At 44.6% G+C, this 14000-nt stretch overlaps 1 protein-coding gene across 1 annotated transcript in view; it reads right to left on the bottom strand.

Moving 5' to 3' along the window:
* Nucleotides 1-642: 642 nt before the first annotated feature.
* Nucleotides 643-14000, bottom strand: part of SRD5A1 (steroid-5-alpha-reductase, alpha polypeptide 1 (3-oxo-5 alpha-steroid delta 4-dehydrogenase alpha 1)) — a 130178-nt gene continuing 116820 nt past the window's right edge. Inside the window, exons 5-6 of the mRNA XM_006903130.1 lie at nucleotides 904-1030; nucleotides 643-726 (exon numbers count right to left, since the gene is read on the bottom strand). Coding sequence (XP_006903192.1) covers nucleotides 643-726; nucleotides 904-1030 — 211 coding nt within the window. The remainder of the gene's footprint in view (nucleotides 727-903; nucleotides 1031-14000) is intronic.

The raw sequence follows: 14000 nt of genomic DNA on the forward strand, positions 1-14000 counted from the left end.
GAGATCAGTTGGGCAGCTACCAAACTTGTGCATTTCTCTGAATTTCTGACTTCAGAGAAATGTCAGTTCAGAGCCTGCTAGGGCAATCTCTTGTTGGTAAGACAGGTCAAGGTGCTCCCGATTAAAGGCAAGTTGATTGCCCAGATGTGTAGGCACTGGTGTGGAGTCAAATGGGGTGAAGCAGGCAAAGGGTTGGGGTGATCGCAAGGGCAGTCAAACACTTGGGGGAACCTTGCTCAAATCTCTGCTGTCTCAGTGTGCTCATGATTGGGGTTCCTACTCAAATTCCCTCTGTCCGTTTCCTACCCAATGGTTTTCTCAGTGTTCCCTGCCTGGTGGCACTTATGCAGGTGCCCTCACACAACAACCCCTGCTCCAGCAGAGTCCTGGATCTGACAGGATCCGAAAAGTCAAGGTCAAATTCCCACCGACCCACTAGCCTCTGGCTGGTCTGCAGAGTCCACAGAAGTCAGCTGGCTGGCTCGTGTTGGGCAGTTGGTGTAGCCCAAGAGAACTTGGCCAAATTCCCCACCAGTAGGCACGCCCTTAGGTGCTCTCCCAGGAAATCAGCAATGCCCCAGTAAACCCAGCCAGGATCCTACCAGCCTTTCTTCTGCCAAATTAGTTTCACAGCAGCTCGGCTTATAGCTCCAAGGGTGATGGCTGGATCTGAGGTGGTGCCCTGAGGTCACAGGACTGTGGCGGGGCTGAGTTGTGGTTGTGGAGCTGCAAGGGGGGGGGCAAAGAAAGAGGGGAAAGCAAGGGACTAGGGGGTCAAAGGAGCATAGGGCTTGGACACTACCACCAAGAGGTAGGGGGCGGGGCTTGGGCGCTGCTGAGGGTTTATGCAGCGGCACCATGTGTGCTGGGGGTCATGCAGGTGGGGCTGCAGTGGGGTCACACAGTGGCAGGTAGTCGTGGCTCCTCTGATGTCACACGGTGTTTGCTCCTCTGGAGTTCCATGGTGGCTGGCAGACTGTTGCTCTTGCTGGGTCTCTTCTTGGCTGGCACTGCGGCATTCTGGCTGGCACTGCCGAAGAGCACTGTTTGGATCAGTGCATGCCAAGTAAGAGAAAATAATAATTCAGGGTTTCCTTTTCCTAAGCCTCACTCTACAGGTGACAGAGGCTGTTTCTTGCCTTAGTTTTAACCTTCTCTAATGTAATATCACTTAATTCATATTCATGCAAAGATTCAGCCATATCTCTTTGCAATTTTTTTTATTATGAGTACAATCCTGCACAGTCGTTGTTACTATTCTTATCAAAGCCCATACTGGCCGAAAATAAATTTTTTCTCCTTTTTGATGTGTTTTTCATCAATGTCTCATAGCATTATGCCAGAATTTTAAATTTAACTGAGCTCTACCTAGTAGTTTAAACCAGTAACATTTCTGTACATACTGAAACAACAGCAGAAAAGATTCTTTCAAGTTTACCCCTGAACTCTCAAGCAGTTCCTTTAAGAGAGAACTATATTGAGCTTCAGAGGATGGGGCATCCCCCATGACTCTTTTTTCACTTATACCTCTGAGTTTTTAAGCAGAATACTTCAGAGGGTGGGAAAAGTCCTCATGAAACTTTTTGTAGTCCTCCTCTTGACTTTCTCCTTCAAGGGGTGGGATTTCCTCATGACTCTGCCTGAAAAAAAAACTTTCCTGGAAGGCTTCACTTACCTTTTGGTTTTCAGAGAGAGAGAGAGAGAGAGAGAGAGAGAGAGACTGAATGCTACTTTCTTCTGGTCCCTGTTTGGTTGTCAAGATGTTGTTAACCAGATTCAGAAAGAAAATGAATGCATGAGGAAATGAATTCTGAAAAAGAGTAATGCTTAGGCAGAGGTCCTCTCACAGCTTAGCACTGTGAAAAGGCCCCTTTCTCAGTTTTCCTATCATTTTTATTTAGCTTAAGCCAACAACGACAACAAAAGATTCTTTTCTCATGAAGCTATATTTTCCTTATGTAAGTGTTCAACGGGTCAGCTTAATCTTTAAACTAAGACCAAAGTCAGACACGGCATCCCCTCTGGTGGGAGGGTGGGAGGAACCTTCTGTTTGCAGAGGGCATCCAGTATGTACTGTGGAGGGGCTTAGCAGAATTCTCTGTTTGCAAAGGGTGCTCAATCCTGCCTAGATTCTGATCTCAACTGTGGCCTGGCTATCACTATGCTGATCTATCCACAGCTGAACACAGAGATTTCATATTACACAGCTATTCCACTGCCGGGTAAACAGAACTGAGACATATATGAAGAGTTGTAAACCAATGTTCATAGCAACATTATTCACAATAACAAGAACATGAAAACAGTTTAAATGTCCATCAACAAATGACTGGATTGAAAAATTGTGGTACAGTCACATGATAGAATATTATGCAGCCCTTTGTTGTTATGTGCCATTGAGTCGCTTGCGACTCATAACAACCCTATGTACAACAGTCCTAAACTTTGCTCTGTCCTGTGCCAAACTGCCTCTGACACACCCATCCCGATTATTCCAGTCACTGAATCAATCCACCTCATAGAGGGCCTTCCCCTCCTGTGCTGTCCCTTTACCCTCCCAAGTATGATGTCCCTCTCCAAGGACCGATCCCTCCTTACAACATGTCCAAAGTATGTCAGACAAAGCCCCAGAATCCTTGCCTCCAAGGAGCAGCCTGGTTTAACCCTCTCCAGGATGAATCTGTTTGTTTTCCTAGCAGTCCATGGTACCCTCAATACTCTTCTCCAGCACCACAGCTCAAAGGCGTCAATTCTCCTTCTGTCCTCCTTAGTCACTGTCCAACTCTCTGATGCATAACAAGTGACTGCAAAGACCATGGCCTGTATCAGATGCACCTTAGTCTCCAGACAGACACCATTGCTCTTCAGGACTCCAGAGAGGTCCTTAACAGCAGACTTTCCCATGGCAATGTGCCTTTTAATTTCCTGGCTACTGGTGCCAAGAGTGTTGACTGTGGAGCCAAGCAAACTGAAGCTGTGAACAATCTCAATCTCTTCACCATCCATCCTGATGCTGTCAGTTGGTCCAGTGGTGAGAATCTTAGTCTTCTTGACATTGAGCCTCAATCCACATGGGAGGCTGCAGTCCTTGACCCTCTGCAGCAAGCACTTCAAGTCCTCCTCAGTTTCAGCAAGCAGGGTTGTGTCATCTGCATACCGCAGATTGTTGATAGATCTGCCACCAGTCTTGACCCCACATTCCTCCTCATAGAGCCCAGCCTCCTGGATAATCTGTTATGCATACAGGTTGAAAAGTTATGGACAGGACACATCCCTGGCGTATGCCCTTCCCAATTTTGAACCATGCAGTGTTTGTAACATAGGAGAGACTAGAAAGCATTTTACTGAGTTAACTAACTCAGGCACATAAGAACGAACACTTTATAAGACCATTATTGTAAAAACAGAAGGAAAACCAGTATGATCGTATGGCTATTCAAAGAGGGAAGGGGAAAGGACAGAGGAGCTGAGGGTGAGGAAGATGGGAAATCAGGAGTTTGCAGAGTTTGGTGGGTGGAAGGAGGGAGCAAAAAAACAAAAGCAAAACAATATTTATAAATGAAACACAATGCAGATAATAATTGTATACAAATTTAAAACATTAAAAACCTCTGTAGGCAAAACTGGAGATGTAGAAACTGCAAAATGAGCTTGAGCATAGCAGAGGTTATGAGGACGGCAAAGAACGGGGCAGGGTTTAATCCTCTTGTTCATGGGGTGTCTCTGAGTCAAAGCCTATGCCCTGGATCCTAACATGGAACATACAGGGCTGGTCTCAGAAGATGTATTACCCTCCACATTTCTCCCTTAATGCTGGGAAGTCATTGGATATTGCACTCCTGTTGAACATTCATTCAATGTGGAAGGTAACTCACCTCAAAAACTCAAGGGGTTCATAAACTCCAGACCATATTCCATACCCTAGTCTCTAACCTAACCACCACTCAAATAATAAATTTCAGGAATCATGTCTTAAGGGATGCTCTAGGCCCATGAAGGGCTCACCATGGTTCCTGGGGGCTCTCTGGGTGACAACAGGTGACTAGTTGCAGTGGAGTGGATTGAGGCTAGTAATCATCCATTGGTGTCAGAATAGCATGAGATCATGACTACTCTGATGGGAACCAGCATCCTCACTTCCCACTTCCCCCTTCCCCTTTCCTCTGGATAACGTTCTATACTCACTTTCCTCAGAATCTAGACTCTACACCCATCACTGTATCTTTTTTAAAATTTTTTAAAAAATTCATAAACCCACAAAATATAGCATGATCCTCCAGCATAAATAGTCCTATGTGAGGACATGGAAACATTTTACAGGTTTGCCTCACATCTTTAAAGCAAACACAACAGAAAACAAAATAATCAAAGACTGTCAGGATCCCCTTCTCAGTTCCATTCTGCAACCTTCCTCATGCAGAACCACAATCCTAGACTCAGTGGGACTCCAAGTCTCACCTTTATGCTTGCACTGCACACATAAATCTCCACTGATACGTTAAAGTGTGTTGTGTTCCCATCCAAAGTGTAAATATTGTTGTCTCCAGTGAGTTGTCTACAACAATCTTCATCGCTTCACCAGACCTTTGTGTCCTTGCCTAAGTCTATCTTACTCTGAGGCTCAGAGTGAAGCAAACTTCTGGTCAGCTTTTGAGGAGAGAGACAAGTGGCATTGTCCAGGTTAAAGAAGGGCTGGAGACAATAGTTCTCAGGGGCAATGCCTCTTAGAGGTGAGGATGATGAGACTTCATTTTATAAACTACAGACATGTTGTCAAGGAGAGGGCAAATATTTAAAGAAGGACATCATGCTTGAATAAGTGGAGGATCAATGAAGGAGAAGAAGACTCTTGATGAGATGAATGGACACAGTAATTATGACCATGGGCTTGTGCACAGGGGAGACTACCAGGATGATGCAGGATCAAGTGCATTTCTGTTCTATTGCATGTAGGATTGTTAAGAGTCGCAGCTTGCATGATGGCACCTAACAACAGCATGCCACATTGAGAACTAAGGTATTTTCAAGTGTCTTTATGCATGTGAAAGTTATTGCTGTGTGTTGACTTTTTGTGCCGTAGAGTTGCCGATGACTTATAGCAACGCTATGTACAAAGCTCTGAAAACTGCTCTATTCTGAGTCAGTCTCACTGACTCTGACAAACCTACCTTCATTACCCCAGTTACCACATCACTTAATCTCATCCAACATCTTCCTCTCCTGCGCTGCCCTTCCATTTTTCAAGCAGGTGAAAGTCTGGGCAATGAAAATGGAAGATGGCTGAAAAATGGGTGCTTTTGAATCATAGTTTTGGCAAAGAATATAGAATATACCTAGGACTGCCAAATGAACAAATAAATGCCTTGGAGAAGACAACCAGAGTGCTCTTGAGAGGCAAGGATGGTGAAACTTAGTCCTCCATGCTTTTGGAACATTACCAGTTCTTAGAAAAAGACAACCTATTGGGGAAAGTAGAGGGTCTGAATTGAGAGGAAAACTCTCAATAAGATGAACTGACATTATGGCTGGGTCACAGTGGGCTTGAGCACAGCAGGGAATGGTGCAGGGCTGTGTTCTCTTGTACATGGGATCACTATGAATCAATGAAACCTAACAAGAACTATGTCGACTATTAACTCTACTTTTGACTTTGTACAACTGTACATTTGAAAATCTTAAAAAAATGAGAGGTGTTTTTCTTTTAGAAAAAAACAGACAACCAACAACCAAACCACCAAATTAAATTATGTCAATAGCTAAGGCAGAAACCAGACTGAGAGTTATGTGAAAAATACAATGTGAAGAAGAAAAAAAACAAAGACATATAAATGAATAATCTCAAGTAGAGTATTCCCTTTAAATTCAGACTCCACATCACCTCTTCAATAATTCTTGAAATTCTTGCTGGTCAATATAGAAGAACAAAACAAAACCTACAGATGAAAAAATACTTAAAATATAAATTTGTAAATGATATGTCTACAAGACCAGAAAATCTAGAATAGTAACAGAAAAAAAAGAAAAATTCCTAAAATAATGTTAGTGTCATGACTGAATGATAAGGTAGCTTTGATTGAACCTAAACAATTTATTATTCACAGTAAATGCCCACAACTAGCATCTAGTGAAAATGTATGATATTTTTATGAAGATTGTGCTATGGACCTAGAAAGTTCTGCTTGCACATTGGTGAAAGTGCTTGAATGTTGGCAGTTCAAACCCACCAGAAGCTTCATGGAAGAAAGATGTAATGGTCTACTTCTGTAGACTGTCACTCCTATCATTGAAAAGATTCCAACAAAGAGAAGAGTCCCCAATCATGTAGATTGGTCGTGACTTCAGCAATGGGCTTAAATGAGTCAGAGATTATGAGGCTGGCACAGGCTAGGACAGTATTCAGATCTGTTGTTTATAGGGCCACTATGTGTCATGACCAACTCGATGGCACCTCACAACAAGAAGGCTCTAAACATTCATGAGATGAGAAGACTCTCCACCTCTGTCGCTTGGAGCCACTGGTGGATCTGAACCACTGTCATTTTGGATAGCAGTCAAACACAGTAAACCACCAGAGCTTTCCTGCAGTAAAGATTTACTGTAGGGTCTGTTTTATAGAATTGCCTGGACAGCAGTGGGATGGCTGCATTTATTGTTGTTAGGTGCTATGGAACTAGAACTCATGGCAGCCCTATGAACTACAGATCAGAACCTCACTCTATCCCGCACTATCATCATGATCTCCACAACATTCAAGCCTTTTGTTGCATTATTGGTGGGGGTGTTGTTACCAGGTGCTGTTAAGATGAGTATGACTCATAGACACCCTATGAACAAGTGATTTGAACATTGTCCTAATTGTGCCATCTTGACTATATCTGACATACTCAAGCTCATTGCCACAGTCATCACATGTGGGCTGTTGTTGTTGTTATGTACCAACGAGTCACCTGCAACTCATAAAGACTCTATACAATAGCTTGGAACTCCTCTCTAACCTAAGTCAGTCTCACTGACTCTGACACACTTACTCCCATAACCCCAGTTAGTGTGTCAATCCATCTAATCCAGGGTCTTCCTCTCCTGTGCCGTCCTTCCACCCTTTTAAGCATTATGTCCTTCTCTAATGACTGGTCCCTCCTGGCCATGTACCCAAAGTAAAGGAGATGGAGCTTCAAAATCCTAGCCTCCAAGGAGACACTTGGTTTTACCCTCTCCAGAACAGACCCATTTGTTCTCTTGGTGGCCCATGGTATGTTCAATACTTTTCTCCAGCATCACAACTCAAAGACATTCTGAAGCTTTGTCTGACATGCTTTGGACATATCGCAAGGTGGGATCTGTCCTTGGAGAGGGATATCATGCTTAGGAGGGTGGAAGGACAGCGCAGAAGAGAAAGACCCTTGATGAGATGGATTGATTCAGTCACTGAGGTAATGGAGCCAGGTGTGTCAGGGACAATAAGATTGGCAAGGCATAGAGCAGGGTTTAGGGCTATTGTATATGTAGGGCCTCTATGAGTCGCAGGTGACTCAATGGCACATAACAACAACTTGTGCTTTATTGACTGTACAAAGGCTTTTGTGAATCATAACAAGCTGTGGCTGACATTGAGAAGAATGGGAATCCCAGAGCACTAAATTGTGCTTATGCAGAACCTATATTCAGATTAGAAGGCTGTGGTATGAATAGAGCAGGGGAACAGTGACTGGTTTAATACTGAGAAGGGTGTGCACCAGGGTTTTATTCTCTCTCCATGCATATTCAATTCATATGCTGAACAAATTATATGAGAAGCTTGACTCTATGAAGAGGAATGTGACATCAGGATTGAAGGGAGACTCATCAATAACTTAAATTATGCAGATGGTACAACCCTGTTTTCTGGAAGTGAAAATGACTTGAAGCACTTGTTGCAGAAACAGTTGGCTTTTTAAAAATGATTACAGTTAGTTTCCTCTGGTTTCCAGCTACTTTAACTACAGACACATGCTCTTGCAAATCAGTATGGTCTTGCAAATCACCAACAGCTGTGGGGCTAGGATAAGAGAAAGTGTGCTTTCCACACAGGGTGGCAAAACTTGAGGCAAGCAAGGCATGTGGTGGCAAGACGCTGGTGAGAGCAAGACCCTAGTGGAAGAGAGACTGTGGCATTGCTGTAGTGAAATTTTGGCAAGGTGTGACCTGAGGCTTTTTGCAGTTGGGCTGGCCACAGTTAAAGGTTTGGCTGTTCTTGTTGGATGTTTGAAGGTGAAGCTGACTTCTAATTGCTCTGAGGAAAACCTTGCTGGATGATTTGGATTTGACTGGTAAACTGAAACCAGAGCCTGGATTTATTAAGGAATTGTGCCTTGGAACTGTTGGGCTAAAGCCTGAACATCCATTTTGAGATATTCTTTGCCTCCCCTACTCACTTCCCTAATAAACCTCATTGCTGGTACTGTAACTGTGGGTCTGTGAGTCAGCAACAGATAAATTTCTGTACTGGGGCTCTAGAGGTGCCATGGGGCTGGGCTACTAGCTCTTTATAGAAGAGCTATCTGCTCTGGGGCAGTGAGGGACTCTACTATTCTTATTCCCTCTGGCCCTTTCAGAGAGATGCCCTGTGCTCCTATGTACTATTTTCTGCTCTTTAGACAGGCTGCTATAGTATAGTTAACAAAGACAATTAGTAAGAATGATTTTACTTTAAAAAGCAGTTTTATTAATCTCTTAGTGATCATAATTAACATAGTAACTGAAGACAATTCAGTAAGGTACAGGAATGAGGTTAGAAGCAAGGTAGATCAGAACTCCTTATGGCTTATCTAGCTTTCCAATGTTTATAAGCAAGTAATAACCACATATCAAGTCCTATTTTGAAGCAAACGTTTGTGCAAATGGCCCATTTAATTTAAAAATATAAAATAACAAGGCACTAACAGAAGTTGGAGTCTAGTGAGTGAGCTTCTCCGAGTCCCACCTGTCGAGTGACTAGAGTGAGTGACTTCCAGAACACAGTACCCTAACCTACCTAGATAAGCTCCAACTTCTGAGTTTCCTGAAGAAGTCAAGAGAAGCCAGAGAGTATTGCTTTATGGGCTCATGTGACGATTTGAACAGGGAATTAAGGGGGAGTCACATCCACCTAGTACTGAAATACCATCACAAAAACATTCTGCTTGGCTTGGGGAACATTAAACTGAAACACACCCCATCATCAAGTGTTTTTTGTGCTGAAATCCTATAATCCACTGTTTGGGTGTGCAGTTGGATTGATTCTGACTCATAGAGTTGCTAAGAATAGGAATCGCCTTGAGGGAACATATCTCCACAATCCTGATGGAAGCAGAGAGCAGGACCTTAGCTCCCACAGAGCCAAAAGTATTCAAACAGTTCATCTTCCCATTAGCAGCACCAAGCCGCCTGGGCTCCTCTTGAATGTTGCTGGCACAGAAGGAGTGGATGGGGTGTTGACTCTGATGTGGGGAGGAGTCCTGGGATGGGCAAGTGCCGGGGATGCTGGCTCTTGTCTGCAGGGCAGCTGGACAAAAGGCTTCCCCAGAACAGAGCCAGTGATTTTTGTGCCTGCCCCTTTCTCTGCCCAGTACCAGTGCATCCACGTCCCTGAAAATCCCCATGCATGAAAATCCCATGTAGGAACAGCAGTCCGTCTGGAGTCTCCCAAACATCACAGTGGATGAGCCGGGACCTGTGTCCACTTGCTGCTCTCAGGCGGTGCCTATTTCCCTGGTGGCAGTGGGACCTTCCTAACTGCCAGCCAACCCAATGCCATTGTCTCTCTAGAGACTGAGAACAAAACAGAAGAAAAAAAAATCTTTTCTCAATACTGAGGGTACTTAAGAAACAAGTGCATTAGAAATGTTTCGATTTATGCAGATGGAAGAAGAAGACCTGAGCATGTTCCTCACTGGCTCTTGGGGAAGGAAGCCAGGTCTGTCCTATGAAGCTGTGGCACCTGCTATGAAACACAAGGTTTCTGATCAGCTGCCTGCTCCCCAGTTAAGCAGGGCTGGAGCTGCTGTGTTGGCATAAAGCCTGCTGTGAAAGGTATAGCAGGGCTTGGGGGGGTTTCCCTTCTCTACCCCTCCCCATTCTCCACCTCTACAGCCACAGTGAGTTAGAGGTCCCTGTGGAAGCTGGAGGGCCTGTGGCCAAAGCTGTACCTTAGGAAAGCTTGACAAGGCCCACAGGGTGAGTCAAACTGTAAGTGACTGACCCTGTTCCTCAGTTGGTGAGGGAAAGAAAGGCCTTCAATGTGGGACCAATCACTGAAGGGGCTGTGGGACAAGGGGAGATTAGTGGGCCTATAGCCCTGATGGCATACCCTGTGATGTGTCAGACTGCTAAACTGGTGGTCTGAACCCACCAGCTGCTCTGTGGGAGGAAAAATAGGTAGCCTCTTCCTCAAACTATTTTACAGCCTTGGAAACCCAAGAGAGTAGCCCTGAGTTGGAACTGACTCAATGGCAGGGGCTGTGGCCTTAGACTCATCAGGAAGTGCTCCTAACCCTCTGTGCCCAGGAACATGGAGCAAAACAAAGAGGCAAATTCCAGATGAGCAGAGGTCACCTCACGCCTACAGCTACGTCTGCCTGCTTCTGCATTTGACTAGATTGTAATGCACTCGGAAAGGGAGGAAACCCAAGAGCAAATCTGGCAGTGGGGTCAGGGGAATAGCAGGAAAAGTTACATAGAGAAAATTCATTCGTGACAGCCCTGGAGAAGAATCACAAGAAATCTTCATACTGGAGATGATTTCCCTGATGACGACGTGCTTAATAGAGAAAAGGAAAGAGAATCTTTCTGGACTTGGGATAATCTTCAAACTTCTCAAGGTACCACCTAAAACAGGAAAAGACACACCTTTAAAAGGGGAAAACATTTCATCAGAAAAACACCAAACAAGGTTTTCCCTCTGTTAGATTCATTAGGTTTAGCTTCTTACATTTAGCTAATGAAAGGTTAGTTAATTTTGCTAACATAAGTGACTGTATTTCACAGAACCTTTTCTTGGAAAAAAGGAGTTAGAGCCACACCTGACCTTTTGATACATGGTGTAATTCTGCCTGTGCCATGAATGATTAAGCAGATCTTGTCATGGAGGGTGGCTGGGAAGAGGAAAGCTGTACACATCATCTTCATACCGGAAAAGGAATCACTGGGGCATCCTAAAATGCAGACCAGCATCCTGGGGAAAAAGAACTTGTCCAGCTTTTAGTAAGGAGTTCACAGTGACATGAGGGTGTCACCGCGGGGCACGTGGTAAGCAAGTAAGGCTGTTAATGGACTGGGGAGCCAGTCCACCCAGAGGGGCCTCCTAACAAAGGCCTACCAATTGCCCTTCAAAACCCAGAAGCAACAATGAAAGAATGGAAATCCAATGTCTCTGTAAACTTTCATTAAAATTAATGATAAAAAAAATTTTAAAAAACCCAGCAGTGTGAACGCTGTGGAGCATGGCTCTACTCTGACACCCGTGGTGGCACCACAAATGGTGGACACACACCAGCTGGCCTGGGAAATACCCCGAGGGCCACCTTCTGCCTGGGAATAAATGCCATCACGACAGAATGCTCCCTCCAGCTTGGAAAACAGTCAGCAGGGAGGAGTGTCAACTGAACACACGATGAGGAGCAGAGGCTGTCTCCACATGCTCCAAAGCCCTAGTCCATCGCCAGAAGCTGACCACAGTCGGCTGACGCTGCAGAAGAGTACGTCGGCTGCAGCTGCCTGCCAGCGAGTCACAGCCCTCTGCTTGTCTCAGGTCTGCCGAGCGCTGTCCTCTACACTCACAGAACCTGTCACGTTACTTCCATGTTCAGACAATCATACGAGGAGCCCTGGTGGCACAGTGTGTAACATGTCAGGCTGCTGACCAAAAGGCCAGCAGTTTGAATCCACCAGCTGCTCCAATGAAGAAAGTCATGAAACCTCCTCTCATAAAGATTTACAACCCCAGGAACCCAGCACCTGTGGAGGAGGCACTATGAGTCAGACGTGACTCAAGGACAGTGGGTGGTTTGGGTCCACTCATACACTGCTCTGCACACAAGGCATATGACAAAAAACCTCCAGAAACCGCCTAGCACCTGGGAACCTGGGGACCTGGCTTTGCTCCTTCCTGGACTGAAGCAACAGTCATAGCCTTTCTGGACCCAGCTCGAGGCTGGAACGTGGAGACGAGTTCTGATCCAATAAAGTGTCTACAAGTGTAAAGCTTGTCATAGGCCACCAGCAGCACCTGGCTCATTGTACGCACAGTATGATACATTCACTTGTTAATCAGGAAAAGTTTTTCTCTACCTGACAGGGGCTTAGTGCCCCCAAACTCATTGCCTCTGGGTCATTTCTGACCCATAATGATCCTGTACGACAGAGCAAAACTGGCCTACAGAGTTTCCAAAGTGGCCATCTTTATGGAAGCAGACTGTCTCATCCTTCTACCAAGAAGCAGCTGGTGGATTTGAACTGTGGACCTTTTGGTTGACAGCCCAGTGCTTAACATCAGGCATTCATCATTGAAATGCTTAAGGAGCTCCTGTTGCATTCGCACGGAGTGGGCACTGCGGAAGGGGAGAAGGAGTGATCCCCTAACATAGAAACTCCCTACAGAAACTGGATACATGATCCCTGAGGGTCAGCGTGTAAGCACCCCATGGCTTTGCCCACTCGTGCGCTGTCAGCTGCTGCCCAGCTGTGACAGCAATGGTGTGTGGAACCGAAAGAAGCATCTGGTCACTGTTCTGTTTGAGTCCAACGTTGTAGCTGCTGTGCTGGTACTATCCCATGGGGTCTCCCTTGTTGTCACTGACAAACAGCATTACTAGCCACTGCTCTTTCAGATGTGTCCAAAGTAAGCAATTTGAAGTCTCACCATCCTTGTCCCTAAGGAAGATTCTAGTTGAACTTTAAGGCTAATTTTTTCACTTCCTTGGGAGTCCACAGTGTATTCACTATCCTTTGCTGACACCACAATGCAAAGGCATCTGTTCCTCAGTCTTCCTTATTCGTTGTTCAACTACCACATACATATGAGGAACAGAAAATAGCTTCGACCAGGTGCACCTTAGTCTTCCAAGTCACACCCTTACTCCTTAGAATGTCCTTGACAGTAAATATTTTTTCTTAAATAAAATTTCTATTTTATACTCATTTACTTAACAAAATTTGTATGCACGGTATTTCATGACAGATCTTTCCCATTTTCTTCACCAGCCCCCTTTTCCCACCAAATTGTGCAACCCTATGATTAACACATCCAACGATCCTCACCCCTCGGTTCCCACCCTTCCCCTCACCTTGGATCCTCATACTCATTCTACAACAATGGTCTTATACAGTATTTGACCCATGGGACTTAGTTCCCTCAGTATAATGCTTTCCAGACCCTACCAAGTTAGGTAGTGATTTGCAAAATCATTGCTCCTGCGTGCTGCATAGTATTCCATCTCAATCCATTTGATTGGGGTTGGACATTTGGGTTGTTTCCATGTTCTTGCAATGGTTAAAAACACTTCTGTGAACATTGGTGTACAGGTCTCCATTTGTGCCTCAGTTTTTTTCTCAGGGTATATTCCAAGCAGTGGAATAGCTGTTCATATGGAATTTCTATGTTCACCTTTTGGAGAAAATGTCAAACTGCTTTCCAGAGTGGTAGTGCCATTTTACAATACCACAAACAATGTATAAGAGTTCCCAACTCTACACATCCTCTCCAGCATTTATTACTTGCTGTCTTGTTAAATGTTGCCACTGCTCCTGGAGTGAGATGACATCTCATTATGATTTTCATTTGCATCTTTCTTATGGCCACTGATACTGAGCCTTTATTCATGTGTTTGTTGGTCATCCAAATATCTCCCTCTGTGAAAATTCTTTCCATGTCTTTTGCTCATTTTGTAATTGTGTTATCAGGTTTTTTTGTGGAGGCCCAGAAGTAATCTGTAAACTTTGGTTTAAGTAAACTTCAGACCCTTGTCTGAAGCGGTATTGCCAAATGT

The sequence above is a fragment of the Elephantulus edwardii genome, unplaced genomic scaffold (genome assembly GCF_000299155.1).
Source record: "Elephantulus edwardii isolate Elephantulus edwardi_28Jun2011 unplaced genomic scaffold, EleEdw1.0 scaffold00515, whole genome shotgun sequence".
Lineage (NCBI taxonomy): Eukaryota > Metazoa > Chordata > Mammalia > Macroscelidea > Macroscelididae > Elephantulus > Elephantulus edwardii.